The sequence below is a fragment of the Lissotriton vulgaris genome, chromosome 7 (assembly GCF_964263255.1).
Source record: "Lissotriton vulgaris chromosome 7, aLisVul1.2, whole genome shotgun sequence".
Lineage (NCBI taxonomy): Eukaryota > Metazoa > Chordata > Amphibia > Caudata > Salamandridae > Lissotriton > Lissotriton vulgaris.
In genome coordinates this window covers 997,764,720-997,790,940 of record NC_141695.1, presented here as the reverse complement: position 1 = coordinate 997,790,940, position 26,221 = coordinate 997,764,720, and the positions used below count along the sequence as shown (strand labels likewise).

General features: G+C 40.0%; 1 protein-coding gene across 3 annotated transcripts in view; it reads left to right on the top strand.

The window, feature by feature from the left end:
- The window catches only part of SLIT3 (slit guidance ligand 3), a 967,014-nt gene extending 952,367 nt beyond the window's left edge, over positions 1–14,647 (top strand). For 2 of the 3 annotated variants that reach the window (XM_086931418.1, XM_086931420.1), the window contains 3 exons: positions 703–994; positions 8,398–8,606; positions 14,197–14,647. In XM_086931418.1, coding sequence (XP_086787544.1) covers positions 703–994; positions 8,398–8,606; positions 14,197–14,438 — 743 coding nt within the window. In that variant the 3' untranslated portion in view covers positions 14,439–14,647. The remainder of the gene's footprint in view (positions 1–702; positions 995–8,397; positions 8,607–14,196) is intronic. The other variant, XM_086931419.1, reaches the window with a different exon arrangement.
- The last annotated feature ends 11,574 nt before the right edge of the window (positions 14,648–26,221 follow it).

Genomic DNA, 26,221 nt, shown 5'->3' with positions numbered 1-26,221 from the left:
TATGCCACGTAGTCTTTTAAATACGTCCAAACAGTACGCAAAATGATGTTCTGGTATTGTACAGATCCATGCATACAATATGAAAACATTACATTCAAATGTAACCCTTTAGACAACAATTCTTGAGATGTACATTAACCTAATGAGCTTGCCGATCAAATGCAAGTTTGAAAGTCAAGTTCTTAGGTATAATAATTTCAGCTCTTTTTATATATTTTATGGACTTTTGTAGGGCGCACTGTAAAATGGTCTGTTAGAGGGGTAATATAGTGGAGTGTACCTGACAATCAGACCTCTTTTTATGAAGCATAAGTGATATACCGCAGACTCGAGTGGTGCAACAGCGCACAATATTTATTGAATTATCTCCTAGTGATAATAAAAAATGTTAGTGAACGCAAACTCAGTGGTAATCTTTTTAACAACAGTAGGTCATATTTAACTTTTGCTTGGATGCCTACGACCAGGTATTCAAAACAATTCCTAATCTAATACCATACAGTAAAAATGAATGAGAATATATTCATTTTTCTTGGTGGGAATTTCTTGCAGAATTAGGCCCTGCTCCCACGTCCACCTCTTGTGCTACAGAAAGTCATTCCTATGCACTGGTGGTAGAAGTCTTAGACACAACGTTAGGTAAGTTTACTAATTCAACGTAGAAATGAAACCTTCGTAGTAATGTCCACATTTTACTTTCAGGCGTCCCAACAGCCACATCCACTGGCGCTTCGTCCCTTCGTCAAGGCAGCGAGAGACTGCTCATTGGTTTCCATGGCTGTATCCATGATGTCCGTATTAACGACGAACTGCAGGATTTCAAATCTCTTCCGCCACAGGCGATTGGAGTGTTTCCGGGGTGCAGGTCCTGTAACATATGTAAGCACGGAATCTGCCGCTCGATTGAGAAGACCAGTGTCATCTGTGATTGCCACCCTGGGTGGACGGGACCGCTGTGTGACCAAGAAGTGGGAGACGTGTGTCTTCATAACAAGTATGTCGTTTGTATGACCTGTTCATGTTATGTTATGTTAAGGTGTTGCCCAGCACATGTACATGTGTCAGAGGACCTAGTGCTCCAATGCATGGAACAGTATTTCCAATAGTATGTATGCTTTTGTATGCATACGTTTTCATATAGCCCTTTATAGTTGGGGAGCAAAACAGCACTGTATTAATAAAGCACAGAGGCAATTCGTGATCACCCATGAACTCAATGGTACTGGCAGCCTTTCTCCCTGGTCAAGGGGGTTAAAAAGATTACTGTCGCCCAGCTGTCTCTACATCGTTTCACAAGTTCAATGAAAGCATTGGTGTGTTGGTGTAGGTGTTATCAAGATGAGGCACTTGTATGTCTGTATAGTCTTCTTGTTTTCAGCTTGGCAGTGTAGCTGTTTGCAATACCTACTGCTACATACTCCTTAAAATAAAGATAGCTCAGGCTCCCCCAAGAGGAGTATTACTGTCTTGCCTTATGTTTTTGTATTAATCATTTCACCTCCAATAGAGTGGTCGCATTATGTGCAACCAAGAGTGATACTTTACATCTCAAAAGTACACTAAATGATCGCACATTAAATTTGTTACCCTGTCAAACTTCCGCCTCAGTTTGTTTTCAGTTTGGACCATATACAGAGCAGCCAGAGAGGACCGGTATGCATCAGCAGGTATAAGTTCTTTCTCCAGAGTGCTTCATGCCTCTATACCGCCTCTGTGCAGCACTCTAATATCCAGTGTGCAGACGTGAGATATTTAGCTTTTAAAAGTTGGGTGTCCATAACATATTGTGTAATTAATTAGTGAACTTTATTAGAAAGGTGAACAATATCTGTAGCTAAATTAGGTTAATTCCGTATTAATTAAATTAACCTAAATTCCACTGAGCACATCTGGCATAAGGTGTCAAACACATTTGCTGTTCAGCGTAGGCTGCGTATTTTGCCAGCTACCTCCAAGCAATTGTGAATGGCCTGCTCACCTTTCTGTACTTTATTTAGCATTGTGCACCGCTTTCACAATGTGTCTGTCACCGACAGAGGAAGTGACACGTGCAGGGGTGTAACGCATGCCGCTCCAGCCCTTGTGGCGACGAGGGCCCCAGTCCCTCAGGGAAACCCTCTGCCTGAGTCCAGTGAATACCTGTTAGATATGGGCGACTTAGAGGTTCGCATAGATGGTTTTCCACACACCTATTGTAGTCAAAATCATTATATTTATTTCGAAATGTTCAACAGCAAAGCTTTTAGGGTGCTATCCTGGTATCTGCTCCCGCCCATTGCACTTGAAAATACTCCATTACAATTCTGATGCATATACATGCACCTGTCCCAGGATGCGACAAGCTTCAGAACCAATTTGAAATAATCATCAATGTAAACCAATGTGTTCACCAAACTTTATCCATTTTTGAAATCCATGTTTAAAAATCAATAAACTGCATGGAGTACACTTCCTAAATGCTAAAGTTTGAGTTTATTCACACATACATCATTTGAGCATTTGAGCATGCCATTCATTGTAGATTTCAGTTACTTGGGGTTTTAATTGTGTAATTTTAATATGATTTACCACTTTAGTAAGACTCATCTTTTTGGTATGGATGTACAGCATGATGTTCCTTTGCAGGTTAATTACACGAGCGTTTAACATATTTACCTTCACTTATCTTGTATGATATGTTGTACATTCACTGGTTTATAATTGTGCAATTCAGCTATCTAGTTTTCAGCAACACAGCATGATCATGTATTTTTTTCCATGACAACCCACTTTCAAATGGGTCTCACACACTTTGTTTATGTCTATGCTTACACGTGGGCTATGGATCACGTGGTTTGAAACAGCGTCATGCTACAATAAAAAGGGCATTTTTTGTACTCGATTTTCACTTATAAAGGATTAATTTAGAGGCTGCTTGTTCAGATCAGCCTGCATGCTGGAGTCACTGATGTTTTAAAGGTTGGTGATTCTCACTTTAAGATGTACAATATGGGAGTGATGTGTTACAGCAGGGGCACAGTACAGTTAGAAGCTTATGGCAGTGGGTTTTTAATTGGGTTGTGGACACAGGTTTACTTTCATTTTTCACCTTTCAGTTTATTGTTTTGCATGAGGCAGTTTCCATGCTTGACGGACATATTATTCAACAAGGTTACACCACTTAGCAAGTTTGAATTCTAATTGGCATGATGCGTCAGTCTAATCAACGATTCAGTGTGTATTAATGTGAGATTTGGCTTCTACCGGTCCTGAGGTGGTCTTTTTTTAATACCGCAGTAACCCCCGGGGAAGGGCTAAAGGCCTGAAATGTATTGGATTTAAAATATCATGTTAATTGACGAACTGTGAATTTCGATATGCTGTAGAAAGCGCCTGGATGGGCACTTTACATGCATCTGAATATCGGGATCACAATGTTTGGATACGAATCGGAGAAGAATGAAGACAAACTAATGAATAAAATGGATTAAAATGGATAACGTTTGGTGAATACATTGGTTTACATTGATTATTTCATCTTGGTTCTGACGGTCGTCACATCTAAGGACTGGTGCATGTAGGTGCACAGGGCTTTAAGTGGGATGAAAAAACTGGGGGGTCTCTAAAGGGGCGTGTCCAGTGTAATTAGGGGCGTGGCTTTAATAAACTTACACTAAAAATCTGTGTTTAGCATAGTGCACCGCCCGACTTGTATTTTGCTGTTTCTGTCATTGCATCCAGATATGTGAGACAACAAGTCTCACGTATCTACAACAAGTAAGGACTATTGGCTTTGTCAATGATTATTAGTTGCATAAGATAAATAAGCTGCAACTATGGCTTGTTACAAATAATATTGAAAAAGCTTCAACTTAAAGCCCTGGTGACCCTACCACAATGTTGCTGCTCTTGCGTTTTAGAAAGAGAAGGGAAATCCAGAAAGAAAATGACTCTAAAGGATTTCCCTTCCCCCACAAAGTTCACCTGGCATGACGATCATGCCGTAACTTCTTCACTAGTGAAGAGTGAGGGCAGCGCACATCGATGTGCCTGCTGTCTCAAAACGGGTCTCTATCGGGCTGTTTTGCGCCCTGGCACTTTTTTCCGGACTGCAGTGACAGCAAACTGCTGTCACTGCAGTCTGGAAAAAAATGGACTGCCTGAGCCAGGGCTCAAAATAGGGCCCGATAGAGACCCGTTTCGAGGCCCCCTTTAAAAAACTGCCGGTGCTCAGACCCCTTGAGACCCGGCCCACTTAAAGCCCTGTAGGTGCATGAGCTTTGAAATGGAGACTCAGAGATTCCTCGTCACATTCTGCGTGAGAAGGGTCATCATTATGTGTTAATCCACTGGCAGCAGGGAGTCAACCTTTCTTTCCGGCTCCTAGATACAGTTCACACCCAGACAGCATTCCTTCCTAGGCTAGTAGTCACCACTGATAAACGACCTGTAAATCACCCAGGTCATCACCGCTCCCTGTAATTAATGTGTGTTTAGAACTAGAAGTTATTCCCGGGAACATGTCAGGTTGTGGGTGGTAAACACTTCCTGTGGTGCAGCTTTGTCAATATTTACAAATAGCTGGATACCTTTTACACACCTCACAGCACTTCTAAATTTACACCTGAATGAGCCAAGCATAACTCGTTCAGAAAATACAGGAAAGAAAAGATATTTCACAAATAACCTAAGTCTCTGCATGATGATTATCTGCACAATAAAGAATATGCACATGTTGAGTTTGAAACGGAAGTAACAAAGGGCTATATGTATGAGCATTTGGTTGCAAAATACTGCAACCAATGTTTTTGTGACCAGTAAAGATTTTTACGAACCGTACTATGTACTTGTAGGTCGATTTTTATAAATACAAGTTTTAGTGGGTTTACCCATCTCATGACTATTAGTGAAGTAGTTCGCAAAGTCCAACTCATTATGATCAGGCCCTCTCTTACAACTCTGTTCTCACTCCCTTGAAACTGAGACAGTGACTGACTGTTGGAAAAAAGCTATAGTGAAGCTGCTGTTGAATAAAGCCTCGGCTGACCCATCACATCTAGCTCATTTTAGACCTATTTCCCTTCTACCCTTCCCAATAAAAATCCTAGAGCGTTATGTCAGTACAATCCTGTAGCAATTCCTAGAGGACTACACATGGCTAGAAGAAGAGCAATTTGGCTTTCGTCCCTGTCATGGAACCAAGACTGCACTGATCTGTGCTACTGACGAAATACTTAGGATAACAGACAATGGGCAACCAGTTTTACTGGTCCTCCTCGATTTGTCAGCCGCATTTGACATGGTTAACCACTGCACTCTTCTGTCCAGACTTATTTCAGTGGGTCTCGGTGGCCCGATGATAAACTGGCTAAAATCCAATCTGACTAGTTGCTGTCAGGTTGTATCTGTGCCCCCATTTCTTTTTTAAATTCAGAACGACTTCAAGTGGCGTCCCCCACGGCTCTTCTCTTAGCCTAATTTTATTCAATATTTATATAAAACCTTTAATCTTCCTTATTAAGTCCCACAAGATGAAGCTGGTTAATTATGCAGCCGACACCCAGTTGATTTTATCATTAAACAAAGATCAGGCTGACATTCATTGCAACTTTCAGGCTTGTATTCTGGATATATTTAATTGGATGAACGCAAACTCACTTAAGATGAACGGAAGTAAAACGGAGCTCCTTTGCTGTCCTTCTAGCAAAATTCCTACATCCTTACCCCCTAATTTCTGGCCTTTGCCCATGGAAACCCAGTTGGGCAACTCAACTGCGGTACGAAACCTGGGGGTAGTTATAGATGAAGGCCTCTCTATGGAAAAGCAAGTGAATGGAATTACTGGGACCTGCTTCACACTGATTCTCTCCCTCAGGTAGCTATTCCCACTGCTTGATCTCCCAGCTAGATCATTGCTTTCTAGAGGTGTCATATTAAGTAGGTTGGACTATTGTACCGCCCTCTTATTTGGAGCTTCCAGCTTTTTACTAAAGAAGTTGGAACTCATCCAGATAGTCATAGCAAAGCTAACACTAAACAGACCCCAACACTCTTCTGCTACAAATGCCCTGTGCGATCTTCATTGGCTGCCTATTAAACAGAGGATAATATTCAAATCACTCTGTATTATGCACAAGGCACTACACAATAAAAGACCAAAACCTTTCCAAGCCAGACTAAGAAAATACACACCTGGTGGACCCCACCGATCAGTTACATGTAGATATGTCCAAGAATATAGATTCAAACAAGTCCGACAAGGAGGACGTGCCTTTACGGCAAAAGCAGCTCATATATGGAATAACCTGCCAGCTCCACTAAGATCTCAAACTGACCTGCTGAAGTTCAGAAAGTCTTTTAAAACCTGGCTCTTTCCTCACTACCAGTCAGTCTTAGCTCCTCAGATTCACCTCAGCCGATTCCCTCACATAGTGGTCTAGTGAGCGGCTGGGTACCATTGTGGTCACAGTGTGCTTTACAAATACTTAATACATACATACATGATTGTAGTCCATCACAAGGATGTTGCCCTGAAGACCATCATGTCTGTGATTGCATTTCAATAAAGTTAACGTTTGTTTTAAATGCAGCCCGTTTTCCTTAAAGGAAATGGGACTGCGTATAACAAGTCTTAAACACACTTTTTTTTATATTTATAATGCCGATGGGAGCCCCAAAGAGATCCCTTCTCTTTTGCGAATGCATTAACACCTGGTGTCGATAAAATATCAATGTTTTGTGACCAGCTTTCATTTGCAAAACATTTGGTCATTACATTTCAATCCGTATTTGGAAAGGACACCTTCAAATGCCCCTTTCAGATACTGAATTGGTTTCTATTCTAATTCCCATTTTAAGAGTTGTAAAAACTTTTCTGACTCATAAAATGGTAGTACATAGGAAAAAGCATTTTAGCTGTCGCAAATGCCTAATTAGAGCATTGTCTCCTCATAAAATTTGAAAAAAAAAGAAAACTTTATTTAAACTGTTTTAAGGCAAATATGCTATACAAAAGTTTTCTTTATTTAAAGGCATTCACAGACATAACTGCGATGGTCTCCAATTGCAGTGAGTCACAATTTGTGACCTACCTTGTTATTATATTCATGAGGTAGGTTGGATTGTGATCCGCTACGATTCAGAGTTTTAAGAACCGTCATTGGTTGCTTCATTAAAATCCTAGGACTTATTCTCAAAGGTAAACTTGCACTTTTGGTGTATGTGTATTCTTTTTTGCTCTTCACAAACTACAAGTGTATTTTTACTTTTAATATTTTAATGATTGTTGGGAACTCTACACATTAAACGATTAGGTACTCTCTGCAGTCATAAAATACTACAAGTAACACTACACCTGAAGTTTTTGAACAACAAAAAATAGGAAACTTACACCAAAAGTGTATGTTTACCTTTGTGAATAAGGCCCCTTCAATGGCAGCAAAAATATTGATCCGAATTTGCAACCAGTATTTTGCAAACCGATATTCATACATAGCAGCTTCTATTAAACACCTTTCTCACTTTTGACATTTTAGAGTCTAGGCTGCTCATGGAAGAATTTGTATTTACTTACCACTTAATGTTTTTTCTATAGGAAGGTATTTCATTTTCTTTTTAGCATGGACAAGTAGCTCTGTTCCTTTGATATGTCAACTCACACAAGTGCCTGGGTTTTAGAATCAATCAATGTATGTAAGTCCCCACATGGCTAGAGAGAGCATCAGTGTTGTGTTCCATAAGGCAGGCAAACCAACTTGACAACTTGGCAAAGCAATCCCTTGACAATAATATCATAAGGATGAAGGAGTGTCAAAATATTACCATCTGGAAAGTAGGGCATCAAGCTGTACATGAAGACAACATATCTTCTTAGTGTCACTATCGCTTAATTCTGCTGATGAATATCAAAGGTATTCGTATGGCTCATCATGTTAAGGCACTGGCCAAGGCAGCATTATATAATATAGAGCATTTAAGAGAATGTTTAATGTGGCTTATAAATCCTTTCAAATAATACCAACCTACTGTGGTCCCGTAATTTATGTGACTACTTGGCAACATATCTGTGGGCAACCTTTAACAAGGTATCATGATGTTCTAATCCAACACTGCTATGAGATTCAAAGGGGTTTATTTACAAGCCCCTTGCACCTCCTTATGCCACTATTTCCCATTTTATATGTGACGCACCAGCAGCACAAGTGGCTTGTAAATAACCCCAAAGTTTTTTGGGTCAGAAATGTGGGCCTTTCACCAACAGCTGCAACAATAGTTCATATCCTTATAGACAACGGTGAAAAATAAAATAATTTCTTTAGGAAAATTAAAATATCTCCTTATTTATTTGTGTAATTTAGTAACTAAATGAAATTGACAAGCATAGCAGCCCCTTGAAGTTTAATACTTTTCTCATTTCAGGTGTGTTCATGGGAAGTGTGCGGCTGACAAGATTGCATATGTTTGCAAGTGTACGGAGGGATACAGTGGCAAGTATTGTGAAAACAGGAACAGCACCTTCACTGCTTGCCAACATATGAAATGTGTCCATGGGCAGTGTAAACTTTCAGACCGGGGTGAGCCGTACTGTGAATGTGATCCCAGCTTCAGAGGAGAGCACTGCGACCAAGGTGAGTGCACCATAGTTCCTATAGCTGATTGCTTAGGTGTTTGTCTGAAAAATCAAAAAATCATTATACAAACCTACATGATCTAAAGGCTCACTTGTTCCGCTGGAAAGTAGCAATATTCTTTCAGGTCATTACACCTGGCCAAGAGAAAACTTTAGCTGTCCTATAAGCATCATAAACTCATAATAAAAAGACATGCACACACACACCCACTTACCTATCTTTCAATTTAGGATGTATTTAACTATTTTAAACAAAAATAAATGGAGTGGCCTGTGGGTTTATCAACACACGCCTCAGAGCAAAGAATTTTAAATGTTATAAATTAAATCGACATTGGTGTGAAAAGGTTGAAGGCAAAGAGCATTATAATCGAGCACTGGCAAGGCCAATAGGTCTTGCCTATGCAAGAGCTATTGGCTTTGCTAATATGTTTTAGACATGTTGAACACCAGCGTGAATGCTGTTGAGCATGGCTAACAGTTTTTGGAGTAAGGGAGAGTGGTGTGGAATGGAATGTCATAAAGTGGAGTAGAGTGTAGTGTTATAGAGTGGCGAGGAGTGGCATAGAGTGGTGTGACTTGGTGTAGAGTTGAGTTTAGTAGCGTAAAGTGAAGTGTTGTGGAGTGTCGTGGATGGAGTAGAGTGGAAAGGAATAGAATGGAGCAGAGTCGAGTGACGTAGAATAGAGTGGCATAAAGTGTTGTGGAGTGGTGTAGATTAGAGTTCAGGGTTTTGCATAGAGCAGAGTAGATTGTTGTAGAATAGAGTGGCATAGAGTGGAGTAGTGTAGGAGATGGGAATGCCAGAGTTGAGTAGAGTGTTGTAGAGTGTAGTGGCGTAGAGTGGAATGGCATAGAGTGGAGTAGAGTAGTGTGTCCTAGAGTAGAGTGGAGTAGCATGGCACAGAGTTGTGTAGAGCGTTGTAGAGTAGTGTTTTAGAGTGGAGCAGAGTGTTGTAGAGTTGAGTGACTTAGCACAGAGTAAAGTTTAATGGAGTAGAGCATCATAGAATGGAGTATCGTAGAGTGCAGTGTTGTAAAATGGCCTAGAGTAAAGTGGCATGAAGTGCAGTGGTGCAGAGTAGATTGGTGTAGATTGCATTGGTTTTGCGTAAAGTGATGTAGAGTGCATTGGATAGAGTGCAGTGATGTAGACTAAAGTGGCATAGAGTGTACTACCGTAGGCTTGACTGGTGCAGAGTAGAGTGTAGTGGCATAGAGTAGATTGTTTTAGAGTAGAGAAATGTTGATACCAATAGGTTAGGGGATCAGTCTTTGATAGCTCTAACATTATAATAACACGATAAACCGGGGGTCTCAAGAAAGCCATTAAATTGGCTCAATGGCTTAGACTCCTAACTAAGTGAGTCAGGACTCAAGTTCCTTTCAAGCCTAAAAAACTGTGGGAAACAACAGAAGAGAAGAGCATAAAGACAAGTGATTACCAATGAGATCCACATACAGCTGAATGGATTCCCATCAATATATTGTAATGATCAATCTTCTCATTTGGTCATGATGGTCTGTCTCTTGATCACAGAGATTTATTACCATACCCACGATATCAGGCTGAAATGGATCAAACCCACAATCACTTTTCGACCATAAGTGATAGATCATATGAGAATATGGGCTAGATGCAGGTAATTCCCATTTATAGACTCTTAAATACCGAATTTTACCAAATCGGTATTTAAGAGTCTGTAAATGGGAAGGGGGCAGATTTAGGTAATTCCGTATTTAGGAATACCGAATCAGTAAGATTCGGTATTTACCGATTCGCTAAATACCGAATCGGTATTGCCCATTGATTCCTATGGGCCTTGAAGCCCTTAGGAATCAATGGGAAATACTGATTCGGTATTTACCGAATCGGTAAATACCGAATCCTGCAAGGGTGCAGGGGGTGTCACTTTGACACCCTCTAGCACCCCAAGTACAGGCTTGTGTGACATGTGGCACACATACAGGCCCTAAGGGCATGTCTGTGTGTCACATGGCACAGGTGTGCATGCACAGATGTGCATGCACACCTGAATTCGGTATTTTACCACACAATAGGATTGTGTGGTAAAATACCGACTCTTAAGAGCCTGTGGTACTCTTAGGAGTGTCAGCTACATATGGATTTACCGATTCGGTAAATATACCGATTCGGTAGGCCCCCTACATCTGAAAAGCCTAATACCGGTCGGAAACGGCCGAAATCGGCCGTTTCCGACCGGTATTAGGGCTCCTACATCTGGCCCTATGTGCAGTGCAAAAAGGTGGAGAATAAAATAGGGTGAAGAGGCGAAAAAACACTTTTTATTAGAATATCGCCTCAACCCCTAGTTAAAAACAAGAACAGTGCACAACAGCAGTTTCAACAAATAAGTGCAGACGGCCCAACATGTTTCAGCCAGTAGGGAAACAAATCCCACAGCTTTCTTCAGGGCCTCTGCTCTCTAACTTTTGCTACTGCAAAAAAGTGAAAAACGTATATACAAAAAGGATTTAAGTGAACATACAGGGAGACGTTACAACCTGCTTGTACTAATCCTCCGCATCAAGGGATGTGGGTATCATCTAAAAAGCAAAGAAGTTAAAAAACAAGTTACTGTCAATACGCTCTTTACTCTACTATATTCCTCTAGCAAGTCTATGCAAATTCAAGAACAATTTATTTGTGCTCACCCAGCTTGACCGGGCACCATGGTGCTTTGGCATTTGTAGCCATTGGAGTGTACAGAATTTTGTGGTCTACATACATAAAATCTGTTCCACTCTTTACACATTTGGGATCCCGACACTCCCATCATGTCCTCACAACACCCATTTTTTTTTATAAAAGGGTGTTGACCTGCCATGGCCACTTTGGCAGCGTGCTTGTATTTGTTCAGTTTATTCGTGTTGGAAATTTTTTGCATCAACATCACACCCAAGCCAGGAAATACCTTTCTGTTAAATCACCTTCTAATTGCGGACATTGTTTTCACTGCCAAATATAGTGTCTGTTCATAAGCAGTGCTCATTTACATAATGTAACTGAGGCCATGCCTTCTGCTTTTGGTAGCAGCACAGGTTTTGTTGTCACATTGTTCACACAAGCTTGGACTTCTAAAAATGACCTCTTAACAGGCCCTGCTGAACAGTGAGTGTGCCTGCTAGACCGGAAATGCAAATGCACTGTTCGTTTCTTCATGATGCTAATCTGTGTTCTTCTCTGACTCAAATCATCTGCTCTATATTACTTATGACAATAATTGTGTATTTAGAAGGGTCTATGGTAGTCTCTCCCTCTACACTACTCCTTGTAGCATCATTACTTTAGCATCATTATCTTAGACATTTGAACATCATTTCCTCAGCATCATGTTTTTTAGAGACAAACTTTCTTTTCAATCTTCTTGTGACTTACAAGGGGATCACTAAACAAAAACCCTATCTAGCTTCTTATACAGACACTTCCCGAAGTCAAAGCCAATGTAGGTAGTGTAGGTGGCCCATGTGGTCTCTGCCTGTGCTCTTCACCTCACTGTGAGCCACAGGTCTTTGTGCAAGGATGAATCTATACACAGTTGTGTTCTGCAACAGATGAATCCCATAGGCTGAAAATCTTCCCAAAAGAACCACAACCTTGGTAACGTGACCTTGAACAAATACATAGCAACAAGAGATTGAGGCACTTTAATTTTAACTCGCAAAATAGTGTTGTAAACTCGCTCACTCGAAGTCCTGATCCACAGTGTGCCAAGACACTACGTCTTCTGTCCCGACTGCCTATGTATACGTCACCATTACACAAATTTTTTTTAAAGGAGGGTCCAAGGGCAAGTTTAATGACCCCAACTAAGTACTTGCCCCACTTTGAATTACCATTTACACATAGAGTACCTAGAGGTCAACAGCAAAACATGAAACTCTACTGCGGCAACAAGAACTTACACTATATCATAAGTTAGTAGAGTTTCATGTTTTGCTGTTGACCTCTAGGTACTCTATGTGTAAATATGTATACGTCACTCCCAAATTCACTAGCTACCTGCCTCCCACTTCTTAAACCAACCCATCACCTATGCAGTCACAAACATACCCTGTACGCAGACCGGAAAAGATCCAAATCTCTTACAATAACACTAAAATCAATGTAATAGAAAACTACACCCAAAGTGTCCTATTGTCTTAATATATGGGTAAGTGTGTCTGTATATAGAGTCAAGTAGTTAATGTGTATCCGTGCATCACACAATTTGATACAATAAATGAGAACTTCAAATATTTCATCATGGTAATCGCATAGCAAAGTGGATCGCATCTGTGTGGAAGACAGGCCAGTGTATTTTGTTATTTTTGCAGTCCTATTTTGTGCAATCAAGGCACGAAGTCATCAGATCTGTGTACAAGCAAGAATAGGATAATCAGAAGTAAAAATATGCATGTACATATCGTATTGATTTTAAATAGAGCATACATAACAGCAAGTGCCCAACGGAAGACAGTACATGTAGTAGGAAAGGGCATAGGCCTAGAGAAAGGAAACAGGAGTATATTATCTCTGTACAGAGGCATCCATTTAGATGACATTCTGTAGGACTAGAGTTCTAAACTCTCATATCCTGATCATTATTGAGTCACAGTTCACTGTTTGTTTTTTAAATCTAAAGTCTCCAGCCACACTTCCCTAATGCTGTGGAGAGAATGCTGCTCTCCCAACCTGGTCAGCTTCTGAACAAGACATTGAGGGGAGTGTGAGTACTGGCTCTTGTAAACCAGGTAATTAAAGAGATGCCTCGGTTATACACGGAGTTCATGAAGAAAGGATATGTCTGAGGGTGATATTGTCAAATCAAAATGATCCCTAACCAATATGCAGCAATTAGTGGCAGGAACTATACCTAGGTGATGCCCAAGAGCATTCCCGCAAACTGGTACAGTCAAGACGGGGGCCTGAGTCGTGGTCTTGAAGTTAGATGGTGAAGTTAGATTTTTTGTATGGCCTTCAGTGCACCAGCATTTGCTGCTTATGTTTGGCATATTTCCAATATAAAGTAGTCTGTGATTTAGAGTAAAACATCAACATATAGCAGGGCTTACCAAATTATGCAGTAAGAAAAGGCAAATTATGCGGGATAATGTGGCATTTTGATAGTATTATTCATTATTTTGTCATTTTTCCACATGGTAAAACTGTCTAGGCAAATATTTTACCTCATTAGTACTAGTGTAACTACCAAACACAGAAGTAAGTGACTGAAAGTTGACCAGTTAACCGTTGTGAATGGCCTTCCACTGCATGGGAAGATATGTCACCGCGTTTTTAATAAGATTGGATCCGTTTGAGCTATAGAACAACTTTCATTTTGTTAAAATCAGAAGATTATGCAACAGGTGATGGATTATGTGGCAAATGCAACAATTCCATAATTATGTGAAAAAGCTACAGCCGCAGAATCACATAATTCCTGTGACCTTGGTTATAGGCCAGTATAGCTAAACACAACAAGCGCACTTGTAAAATGGCTCATTTTCAATATTATCTTTGTGCTGTCGTTCACATAAAATATTATTTCTTTATTACATTATATTTTCTTTCACCCACTGTGTAGCAGAGGATCTTTGCCAAGGTGAAGTCATCCGCGAAATCATCCGCAAGCAGCAAGGATACACCTCCTGCGCAACAACATCCAAGGTGCCGCGGATGGAATGCCGGGGCAGCTGCAGCAACGACCTGTGCTGTACGCCTGTAAGGAGTAAGCGGCGGAAATACATGTTTCAATGCCTGGACGGCTCCTCCTTTACAGAAGAACTGGAAAGATTTGTGGAATGTGGCTGCTCAAAATGCTTATAATCATTCTGCTACCAACCATCACTTCAAGAAGCTCCAGAGTACTCACAGTATCAATATGGGACCTGTTTTCTTTCAGAGTGAAGAGCAAGAAGATAAGAATATTAAGTATATTGTAAAATAAACAAAAAATAGAACCTATTTTTATTATGGAAAGTGACTATTTTCATCTTTTATTATATAAAGTATCACACCGTTTGGGTATATGTATCATATAGTGAGTTATTTTTACCGTGAACATTTTTTAACAGTTGTAAAAATAATAATTAAAAAATTATAATAAATTGCATCCCTCTCAAGGTCTAGATTCTGAAAACTTAGATGTGCTTTGAGGCCCTTAGGGACAACCCCAGAATGAGATTTCCTAATTTTGGGTAGGAAATATGGCACCTTAATCATTAGTTATTGGCTGTACTTCTCTTTGGTGGAGAAGGTGGCTTGAGTTGATACACTAAGCTTGTAGAAGGCAAGAGCAGTCAACAATCCTTTTTCTCCACATCTGCATTCCAATGGGCCCATCTCACAAGCCTCTGCGGCCTCTGGTCTCCCACAAGCAACTGCATTAGCCTGGCACGTAAAGCTGAGTTGGCCTTCAAAAGGTACTCCCAAGACATGCTGTTTGTCGGCAGAAAACGGCCAAAGGGGCTTTAGGTTAAATGTTTATGCTCCCATGATAGTTTATTGTGAATTCAAAGAAACATCCCAGATATATTTACAGAGACATGATTGTTCCTTTCTTTACTTTTTCATTTTTTTATTAAGTTGTCATTATACTATTTGGTATATTTTGTTACCACCCATCTTTTAAAATTGCCAAACATGCTTAAAATGGCATACACAACAGTCACACTAAGAACAGTTTCCTCCATTTTAACATCAAACGGACTCATTGTGATTTTCATTGTGCTCTGCTCAGTAGCTTTTCTCATTACTGTGAAATCAAAATGTGCAATTAAAAATCTCCAATACATATTTTGTAAAAGAAGAACCCTAAAACCAATGAAAATATATCGTCAAGTTGTGGGCCGGCCATTGAATTGGAAGGCAATGTTGTTTCGAATTATGTGAAGGACAAAGTTTGTGTGATTCCTCTCAATAGAAAAAGAATTTGCGTAAACACTCATAAAACGGCTTCGTGTTTTTTCACTGCTAATGGGCAAAATGACCAGTAGCGAGGGGCAGATTGATTTGAGGCAGTTTTATGTCTGATTCCTGGAGGCTGTAAATGTATCTCCTGTTCCTGAATGAGAATACACAGTACTGCTATAAGCTTGTTTCATTTCACTATGATCCAATGTTAAATTCTTGATTCACGTGCCCTAGTTTACCTGCAACAAATGTCAAATGATACGTTTTATAATTTTGTTTATTTGTGCAGTGTAGGTTATCTTGGTCACTTTAAAACTCAGTTTTTACTGACTACAGAGATTTGTTACAATTGAGGTCTCAAAGTAAGGGGCTTATTTATAAGCCCCTTGTGCCGCTGGTGCGTTACTTTTTGTGACGCACTGGTGGCACATCTTGCTGCCCCATATTTAAAGGGACACGTAAAGCAACCCTGCTTGACTTTTCGTGTCCTTGTAAATACAGCACCTTTACATGCAGTACTTTGCATGAAAGGGGCATGCCATGGGTGTTCCCATGCAACACCAATGGCTTCTGCCACATTCCCAGATTTACGAAAAATCATAAACTTGGAAATGCGTCAGAATTCTACACCTCCCCATGGGAGGCGTAGGGAGGCACAACAAGGAGAATTTTTTCATTTTTCCTCGTTTTTTCCTCTTTCTATGCTTGCTGCATTCTGCAGCACTCATAGAAAGAGGAAATCACCTCTCCTGATTGTTTTTGTGCAGTGTCCCTTCTTGCACAAAAACAATCATCCCCGCAATGCAGGCACCCTTGCACCATTGTGCGAGGGTGCCTGCATCGGTGCATGGCAGCTCATTGTGCGCCAGTGAAGGGATAGCAAAGGGATCCGTCATATCGTTGTAGATATGACGCATACCTTTGCTTCGAAAGTAACGCAGCGCCGCAAAGCCAAAAGGCTTGTGGCAATGCGCTGAGTTACTTTGTTGTAGATAAGGCCCATAATTCATATTGCAGTGCCAATAGATTCATCCAAGAGCATACACTTGTCTGCCTAGTCCTCCTCCTTATGTCGTGTCCCATGTAGAGCTGATAACATTTGTTTGCATCTCTTAAAGCCAAGTTGACTACAAATCTCTTCCTCGTTATTATTAGAAAATTTCAAAAGTTGATGATGCCATAATTTTTGCTGCATTTGATGCCTTCAGAGAGCAGAACTTTGAGAAGATATGTCATTGAAAATTGTAATTATATATCCATCATTTGGGCAATGACATATATCAAATGGGCAGGAAATGCGAATTATGAATGTCATGGTGTTTTTTTTTAAATATGGCTCTTGTGCATGTTGTATTTAAAAGAAAATGAAAAAGATTGCAGAATGTATTAGGCTACTGTATCATAAATGTGAGGTTAGTAAAGCCAAACAGGATATCCTTTATTTACTGAAATCAGCCTCCTTGTGTCTTGCAAATCCACTACTCACTCGATAGTGACTGGTCAGCCAAGTATGGAAACACACAGTGCTTGATTGTTTTTTCTACAATATGTGCCTATGGCCACCAGTTATAATAGATGGGACTCTATGATCATTATGAGTGGCCTGGTGGGAAACAGCTATTTATCTGTATCATAAAAAAACAATACCCCAGGGTTCCGTATTCATTAGGTCCGATAAATAGCTACTATCTCAAGTTTTCATCATCCAAATGGAGAATAACATGCATATTCTGGAGCTTTCTGAACCAAAATCCACATGTACCTGGATTTATATGGCATCTTCCTGTGTACATTTTTCCAGCACTTGTGATTTCGATCCTGCGCTATCACATGTTTGTGCAAGGATCAGAAATAATCTGCCACTCATAATGAATATCTAATAGTGAGTTCTGGCTTTGTTGGTCAGCATAAGCATTTCATTTTTCAACAAGGATATAGCATAAATGTTGCTATGAGATGTTCCATTTTGGTAATGTCCAACTAACTTCAACATTTAGTGAACTCAAAGTATCTGAACAGTGAGGACATACCCATTCTGGATTTCTTTGAGGTCTCTGATCATTGACACATACTATTATTCCTGTACAGACATTCAGTCAGCCTTGTCGCGTTGTTACCACACGCGCTCTTTAGCATGCATGTCATTATCCTTTGTGTGTCTTATTGGCCCTCCTTCTCACAAGCTAAGAACTTTACAGTTGTTAATGGCATTAATATTTTAATTTGTAATGGTCTATTTTTGTATTATGTTCTCTGTCATCTATACCTGTATAGCATTAACAATGATGTCTTCTATTTCTACTGTAAAGAGAAAAACTATTCAGTTTGTTTGTTGGTTTATAGTATAGAAACGAGCACTAACAAAATGTAACATCTTATTAATTGCAAGCTTATTTATTTTACTTTTTATCCGTAGCTTTGTTGTAGGCCCTGGCACCTGTAAAATGCCTTCTAGCTCATATGCTAGAAATGTTCTCCCATTTGTGCAAAAGCATAGAAATCCCCAAAACAATGGGTGTCTGCTCTACATTTTGAATAACTTACTTTGGGTGAATTGGTATGGTATGGTGAATTAATACAGCCAGACTTCAACTATCTACAAACACTTTGGTACAAGAATTAATACCTACATTCTTGAGCTATGTCTGATTTATTCACCATTTTGTGAAACACTGCTAAACCAAAATGTACCTTGAGCTTAGTCCATTGGTAGGAGGGGAGCATGTTAAGCAACTGGAGTCAACATCCCACATCAATAAATGGCATCAAAAAAATATTACTATCTAGGAATACTTGCGAGGTATTGGAGACAGAGGTGATACCACACGTCCTGTTTGAGTTATAAAAACTGCTGGCATAATGCTGGCCTTTACTTGCACACCGATTATAATAATCATACATCAAATGAGCTAACAGTCCAGCAGAACAGGCTTTACTCTAGAAAAGCCATATGGGTAAAGCACTATTCAGACAGATACCTAACGTAGTGTTAGAGTCACACACATGTTCCATAATATTACAGAACGGGCAGATGATGTTGTTCATGATTTGGGCATAGATGTCTACAGCGAAGAGTTTAGTATTTCACAGGGAAATCCCACAAGCTATGTATGAGAATGTGCCATGCTCTTACACCATGCTATCCCATATTTCAAAGCCCTGGAAAGTTGGTGAGACACATATTGATATTGCTAATGGAGATCACATTTCCCGTGTACCCATGCATTTTCCATTTGCTTATCTTTGCTCCTACGCCACAAAGGGAGAACCTGTACTGAATCTGGAAAAGGCTCTTAGAACTTTAGCTTCCATGAATACTTGCATCTTCTACTTATGTTAAATGTGCCTTCCTGAACATTTATAAAGGCCATCTTCTGCTGTGGTACCATGCCCAAACTAGGGGGCATATTACCAAGCAATAGCGATAATTATCGCTATTGCTTGGTTAGAGACAAAAATTTACTGCTGAGCTGCGGTGATTTTTATCGCAAATAAACCTTCGTATTACCAAGGTTTATCGCAAATGCGATAAAAATCGGCCGCAATGCATGAATATCGCTGAAAAGTCAGCGATATTCATGCAATACCGAGCTAATGCTCTTAGCCATGTTATCCACCTCCCATTGGATAACATGGTTAAGAACTGCTCAGGGCAGGTGTTAGCTTTTGCAGATATTCGCGCTTAGCGCGAATATCTCCAAAAGTTGGTAATAGGAGATAGCGATGTTAGCGACTGTTTCCAGTCGCTAACATCTTGGCACGCCCACTTTGCATGTCATTAGTGATAAATATCACTGACATGCAAAGTGGGGCCCAAGATGGTCGCTATCTCCTACTAGCTGTCGCTAACTGGTGTTAGCGACAGCTAGGCAATAGGGAGATAATTTTATCTCCGCTTTCTTGGCTTTTAAAGCCAAAAAAGCGGAGATAAACCCCCTTGATAATATGCCCCTAGGTCCTTCTTACCGAAATCTGCTAGTACCACAGATAAAAAAGCTTTCGAGAAAAGCCTAAATGGAAATGTATTTTTACGCATGCTCCATGCTGTGCTTACCATCAAACATTCTGCACCAACGAAAGGCAATAGATGTTAACCAGCTTTGAGCTGAATCCCTATACCAAGCAGTGAAACACAGCACTAAAGTTATTGTGGTTCCTGCTAGCCCCAACATTCGGCCGATTTTCTGTGTTAGAGTTGATGTGTTTCTGTCTGTCCTATTTTACTTGTAAAAATACAGTGAAAGGAAGTAACATGTCCTGTTTTATTAGCCAAACCAGAACAAGTGTCACATTGAAACAATATGTTATGAATCTAAGATCCACGTTGTGAACAAGGGCAGGAAGGTCTAAGAATCTGCTCATGTTGCATTATTAATTTGTACATTATTCCCAGGAAAATCTAAAGGTGACTACACCTCTCTTCCCCTACCCATGCTCAGTTCACTTCTCACAACTCTGAGATCTTAAGGTACCTGCATATTGCGTGGTCTTATCAGTGCCAAATGTGCCATAGACGCAATCGATTAATTATTAAAAATAGACAAAGTCTGGCAGAAGCAATCTAATAATCTAGTCAATGAAAACCAAAGACATTAATGCTCCTACACACTGCTACCACTGACTGCCCACCAAAAAACATGCAGCTTCCATGCTGGTTCCAGGACAACCGATTGTGCCTCAACGTAGTCCACCCATTCATGAAAAGTGAGAATCCCTCCAGCATCACTTCAATGTGAACACTTTATAAATGAATAAACCACATCAGATTGCAATATCAGCATGCTGCATCTTGCAGTGCACATTGTGCTGTAATGGCCTGCACTATAGCAAACAATTTGCTCTAGCTTTAAGCTGCTTCATTTTTATAAATTAACATTTTTGAGGATTTTATCCCTCCGCAACTGCCAAAATTGGATTTTTATTAACATACTAGCAGCCCGCCCTGGCGTTGCCCGGGGCAGAAGGGGGCTGGGGGCAGCATCGCAGCAGGAGAGGCGCAGCAGAGCGGCAGGGAGCAGCAGAGTGTACTTACAGTGTTTCCTTGCTCCGGTTTTGTTGGTCCTGGCCGCTTCTGCCCACGCTCCTGTCCGCTGTTTCCCCCGACGTCCCGACTTTGAGGAAAAGGCTTCCGAGCACTCATGGCCCCCACCGGTCCCTCCTCCCGTCCCTCGGTGCGCACCCGTGGCTGCTTCACTTACCTCAGCCGCCGCTCCTCCACGCGCTGCTGAGTTTACCGCTCCACTGCTCCTCCGCTTCTCGCCGCTCCTCACCGCTTGTCCGCCGCTCGCCGCTCCTCCCCGCCTGTCCGCAGCCCCTCCCCACGCTAATGTCTGCCGCTCTTCCTCTTGCTCCTGAAAGCCGCTCCTCCCCGCGCTCCCGATGTCATCACGCACGTCGCGGCCGGCGCTACTTGCAAGGGACTACTTTTTTTTATTCCTAAATTTTTTAAAGAACATATATTTTTTCTTTTTATATAGCCTATGTCCTTCTGCTTGCCCTGAGGTTTTCAAAGATGTCTTGGGTGTTTGGATTGGTGGTGTACTTTTCGAGTTTACCTGGCTCAAAGGACACAGTTCTCTCTTTATAATAGTAGTATAGATACTGTTCTCGGCTAGACAGGGTGTTTCACGTTCCTCAATCTAGGACCCTCTGAAGTAAGTAGCCTTCCTCCAGTTATTCGAGTCGCATTGTAAGCACCTAATTCTCCTTTAGTGTATCCCCATGGTCAGAATATTTAGACTTTGTAAGTGTCATTTGTGTACATTCAGTGTTTTATTGTGCCTTAATCCTTCAGACACTAGGTTGCTCAAAGAGCACTCATTTAATTAGAATCGTGTGCCTTCAAATGCATTTTCACCAGACATTGCCCTATGGATAGATAATTTCATACTCTTAACAACCCTGCGTATGCACCTTTTTAATATAAATACTGCATACAAAACCTAAGGAAGTTTAACCAATATATTTCATCCAACACGTTGTGTACCTCGTACAAATCAAAACTTTGTGGCCCAAAACTTTTAAAATGTGAACTGGCCTTATAAGTCCATAGTTAAACCAAAGTAAAATGATTCACATGTGCCTTCCCAGGCTCATGTTGTTTTCCTAACCATGAGCAAACATTCACAGGGTTTGAAAAGCCCCCTTCCCATCTGTAAAGCAGATAGAGCATGGTGGTGGTGCTTTATTTGTGCATCAGCCAAGTTAATATGCGTGTAGAACTTCAGGCTTCATGCCCAAAGACGGTGACAGTCGATACATTCGGAAAGTGGTCAGGATAACATATGACCAATGTAGCTTCCAAAATAGTTAAAAAACAGAAAAGGAATGTTTTCTAATGCAATAAAAAGGCTGGTGATTTATAGTCTAAGTTGAGGAATCACAGATAACACATTTTTGGTATGACTATTTATAGTTGCCTTTAAAGTCTGATGCTGTAGAAAAACAACATGGCTGTGATGAAATAGAATCAGGCCCCTGTGGGGCATTTCACTGAAACGAAAGGTAGGGTACAGCTCAATAGGTGTCTGTAGTGGAAGCCCAGCTGTGCTCCTGGCTCCGACATAACTTGCTCTTGCAAAGCAAAATCAGCAATGTTTTCTCTGGGTGCCCTTTGGCCGCTTCCTCTCCACTCTTGTTCTCTGCATGCGTAATGTCACCTTGGACAAATCAACAAAGAACAATCTTAGTTATCAATGCAAAATGCATGTCTTTTGGCGTAATACCAAACGTCAACATAGTTCAGCCTCTCACTATGGGTCAAAAGTACAGATCTTCATTGGGCAGATTGCACAAGTGCTATCGAAGTCCAACCGTGTAGAGGATTTATCAGGTAATTTAGGTCATGTTGCTTAGATTATTCTGTGATAGTGGTACTTTGCTGAGTAGGCCACTTTAGAAATACTATTCCCTTTCAAAGGAGCTCTTCTGCTTTTGCAACTCTTAACTTTTCTTCTGCGTGTTTCACTTTAAAGTTGAACGCCCAGCGTACAGACAATCTAACGCTACTACACTAATAAAACACTACCAAAGAAGTACATTATTGGCATCAGCAGTAGAACAAAGGGGGTTAACATCGACACAGTTTCATAATTTCATAAAAAATATCTCTCCCAGTCAAAACGTATTACTGACATCCCTTGATTCAATCTATATATAACTACAGACAATGATTATTATATAATCTTCAGTTTCTAGAGCTTGGATAATTTCATTGTTACCATTTATTTCAGAACATGTTAATATCTTTTCCGAGATAAAAAAATACAAAGATCATGATATTTAATGAACGATTCATACTTCAAAAAACAGCACTCCTCTAGCCTTCTGTTTTCACTTTTCGATTTTTTTTAAAGGAAATCATGACACCAAAAGAAACTTTCATACAGAAACAATGATAGATGTTATCAAAAAAGTGTGTGTTTTATTTCCTGACAATTGACAGTAGAATATAACTTAGCAAAACACCTTTATTATACAAAACAACCTATCAACACTATTCTAATGGACTTGACTTTAAGAGGTCTAAATATGTGAAGATGGTATGCCATTATTAAACATGTGCACTATTTGTTATGTAAATGAGGAGTTTCCATAGTACCAAGTTACACCTAGTATGTGACTAACTGTGCCCCGAACCTACTAGTTTTTAAGATACTCTGACATGCCAGACTGATTCAAAGTTATGTTGGTTAGCTAGTGACCCTATCTTCTCCTCACCTCTCATTTTTCTCTTGTGTAAAAGTTCATGATTGTTTAAGACCGTAATTTAACAAGACACTTCCATGTCACAAAACCACAAGAACTATGCCTAAATGCAAGATTTTCTTGTGTTTGGAACATAAAACTATTGTTTAAAATGTTCCTTGGACACTCCTGTGACTTCTAAATGTCCAGTCATGTGGTTTCTTCGTGATAGTAGTCATCTATCTTTGGAAGTAAACATCATGAGCAGACTTGCCATAGCTGTGTTGTGTCTATTTCTAGCTCATCCATAAACCTTTGGTTTGCAATAATAACCAATTTGTGTCAGATATATCATCTCCAGGTGGCCGGCAGCAATTTCCTTTATGAAGTTATTGGTACTGTTGTAGCACGTCTTGTTACATGATCACTTTGGAAAAGAAAATGGAAGTTTACACGTGGTCCACCCTGTATGAATGAGACTCTTCAGGAGCTCAAGGCCATTCAAGCTCCTCTACTATGTCGTTGTTACCTGGGATTTACTCAACTTGTGTAAGGCACGCAGGAGTTTCATACTTATGCCCCCAGGAAAGCAGTATCAAATACTACTGCCAAGCCTTACAGTAAGTATCTTTGGATACATTTCTTATCTGCTTTTAAATTATCAATTAGCCTGAATATAAAAATACAACGGGTAGAGCCTCCATATATGAGAAGTTTTAACATTAACACCATTAACATCAGAAAATAAGCATATGATTTCTCATTAAATGTAAGTTGCATTAGTAGCTGCCAAACAAAAGGATCTATCTGATTTATACCACTCAAAATAAATAGTATTCTTTCATTTCTTTACTAGTGTACACGATGAAAAGAAATTTAGGAAAAAACATGGCCTCAGCCAAACCTTCAGTCATGCGTTGATTTGTCCTAGTGTTTTTTTTTTCAGATATAGTGTTATAGTTAGAAAAGCCATTTAAATGGATTATGATAGCTGCAGGTGCTAGACAATGTTTTTCAGGCAAACAAATAATTACTAGGTGAAATCAGTATCAAGTTCACTCATGACTAAAATGTCTGTGGCTAGGTTTGAGCTAAAGCATTTAACCATGTGGATAGCTAGTATGCAATTTATGTGCAGACAATCAAAGTCTTACCTCATACACGCTATTTCAAAAGAATGGTATTTCATTGCGGAATGGCGTTGAAGATCCTCCAATAATGATTACCCCACAGCTGATGCACTCTAGCAAGAGGAGACAGAATTTACCTTTCACCCCTGTGTCCTTACACACATCTCCAATTCAACCAAATCAATCCTCTGCAGAATTATTATCCTATGGTGCAAATGTCCTCTGTAGAGATTTCTGAAATAGTTTACTTATAGGTCAGAAAAACTGTAAGGAAAACAGTCTAATATTACGTACCATTTACGTTGAGCTACAGAGCCCATGAGTGATGAGCCAGCGAAAAATAAAATAACACTGTATGATTTTTCATAGAAACTCTAAGGTAAATTGATTATCTGGCACACAGTGAATGACTTACAGGGGTTTAGACATAAAACCATAGACAAAATGCACTCGTAAATAGGTTCACTGATTTCTACGATATTCCATTAACATTTATGTACAGGTACTCTTAGATGTGTAGAAAACACAAAATGTATATTTAATTTATCCTATATTAAAATTTATATGGCACATGTACCTTATTTGTTTGTCTGCACAGTGCTCCTGTTAGCAGGAGGTGTGATTCTAAATAGTTAAATGGAAGTTTCAGGGGTGGTACCGTTTAATCTGATCTGTTGAACAATAGTTTTTAGCATTTGTGTTGCGCTTAGAGGTGATTGTTATAGGCTTAAGGAGGGGAGCCCTGAGTGGCTTAATATTGTATTAGTGGCTTTAAGCGTGCTTTGTGTACAAGTGAGTGGCTGCTAGGAAAATGCCAATTCTTCTGTGAACCAGATCTGTAAGACAAAAAAGCACTTTTATTTCGACTGCTAGAGATTGTGTGTGTCCCCTTTAACTTAATCTATACAGACGAATTAGGTGACTAAGTAGGGGAAGGTGTATAACGCTTCTCCAGTTTCTTTAGAGCCACTTTGAAATAAATGGACACAGAAGTAGATTACATGTTTGCTTCTTTGTATGGGTTATATACCAGAGCTTTCACATACAGACAACTCTTTCCCCCTCGGTCACCAATTGCGAGATGCACTCCAGTCATGCATTGCTCACTTATGCCACAATTTAATAAGGTGATTTAAAAAACAAATGAGTGCAAGCTAGCTTTGCCATTCGCCGTTAGAAAATGTATCCATTGTCAGTGCAGTGTCAAGTATACTACACTCCACTGACAATAGTGATGGGGATGATGACGCCAGTGCTGCATAGACCGGAATATTAGATAAAGCTGCTGCTTGCACTTATCTGCAACAACTAATGTGATATTACAGTGTCCACTCGTGAAAATTAAGTTTAGATCACTTAATCTGATGAGATGCAAAAGTGTACTGGTGCAGACATTTGCAGTATTGTTTTTTTTGTGCATAAAAACGACTCTGGAATTCATCAACATCATTTATGGCAGGACATTTGTCCACACAGTCCTTTTGCAGTGTTTGCACTGCAGGAACTCCAAACAATATGTATCGCTGGTAAAGACAATGCTGCCATGTCGATGGATTGGAAGAGCAAAAGCAGTCATAAACTTAAGCACAAGGCACTCTGTGACCTATACGTGATGTCACCAACAAATAGTTCTGGATTTGTGAAGTGCCTTGTGAGCAGAACCAAGCTGGCCCTTCCTAAGTGCTCCAGAAAACTGTTTAATGCATTAAAAAGTATGGGAACATCCTAATGTCAGAACAATTTTATCCCTTGCTTTATTACAGTCTTGTGTTTAAAGTATACACTAACAAGAGGCTCTCATACTAGTTCAGTTTTGAAGTATTTTCATATTAATCACAGAAAATGTAGGAATCATATGTTGTATTTTAATTGTTGGCTTCA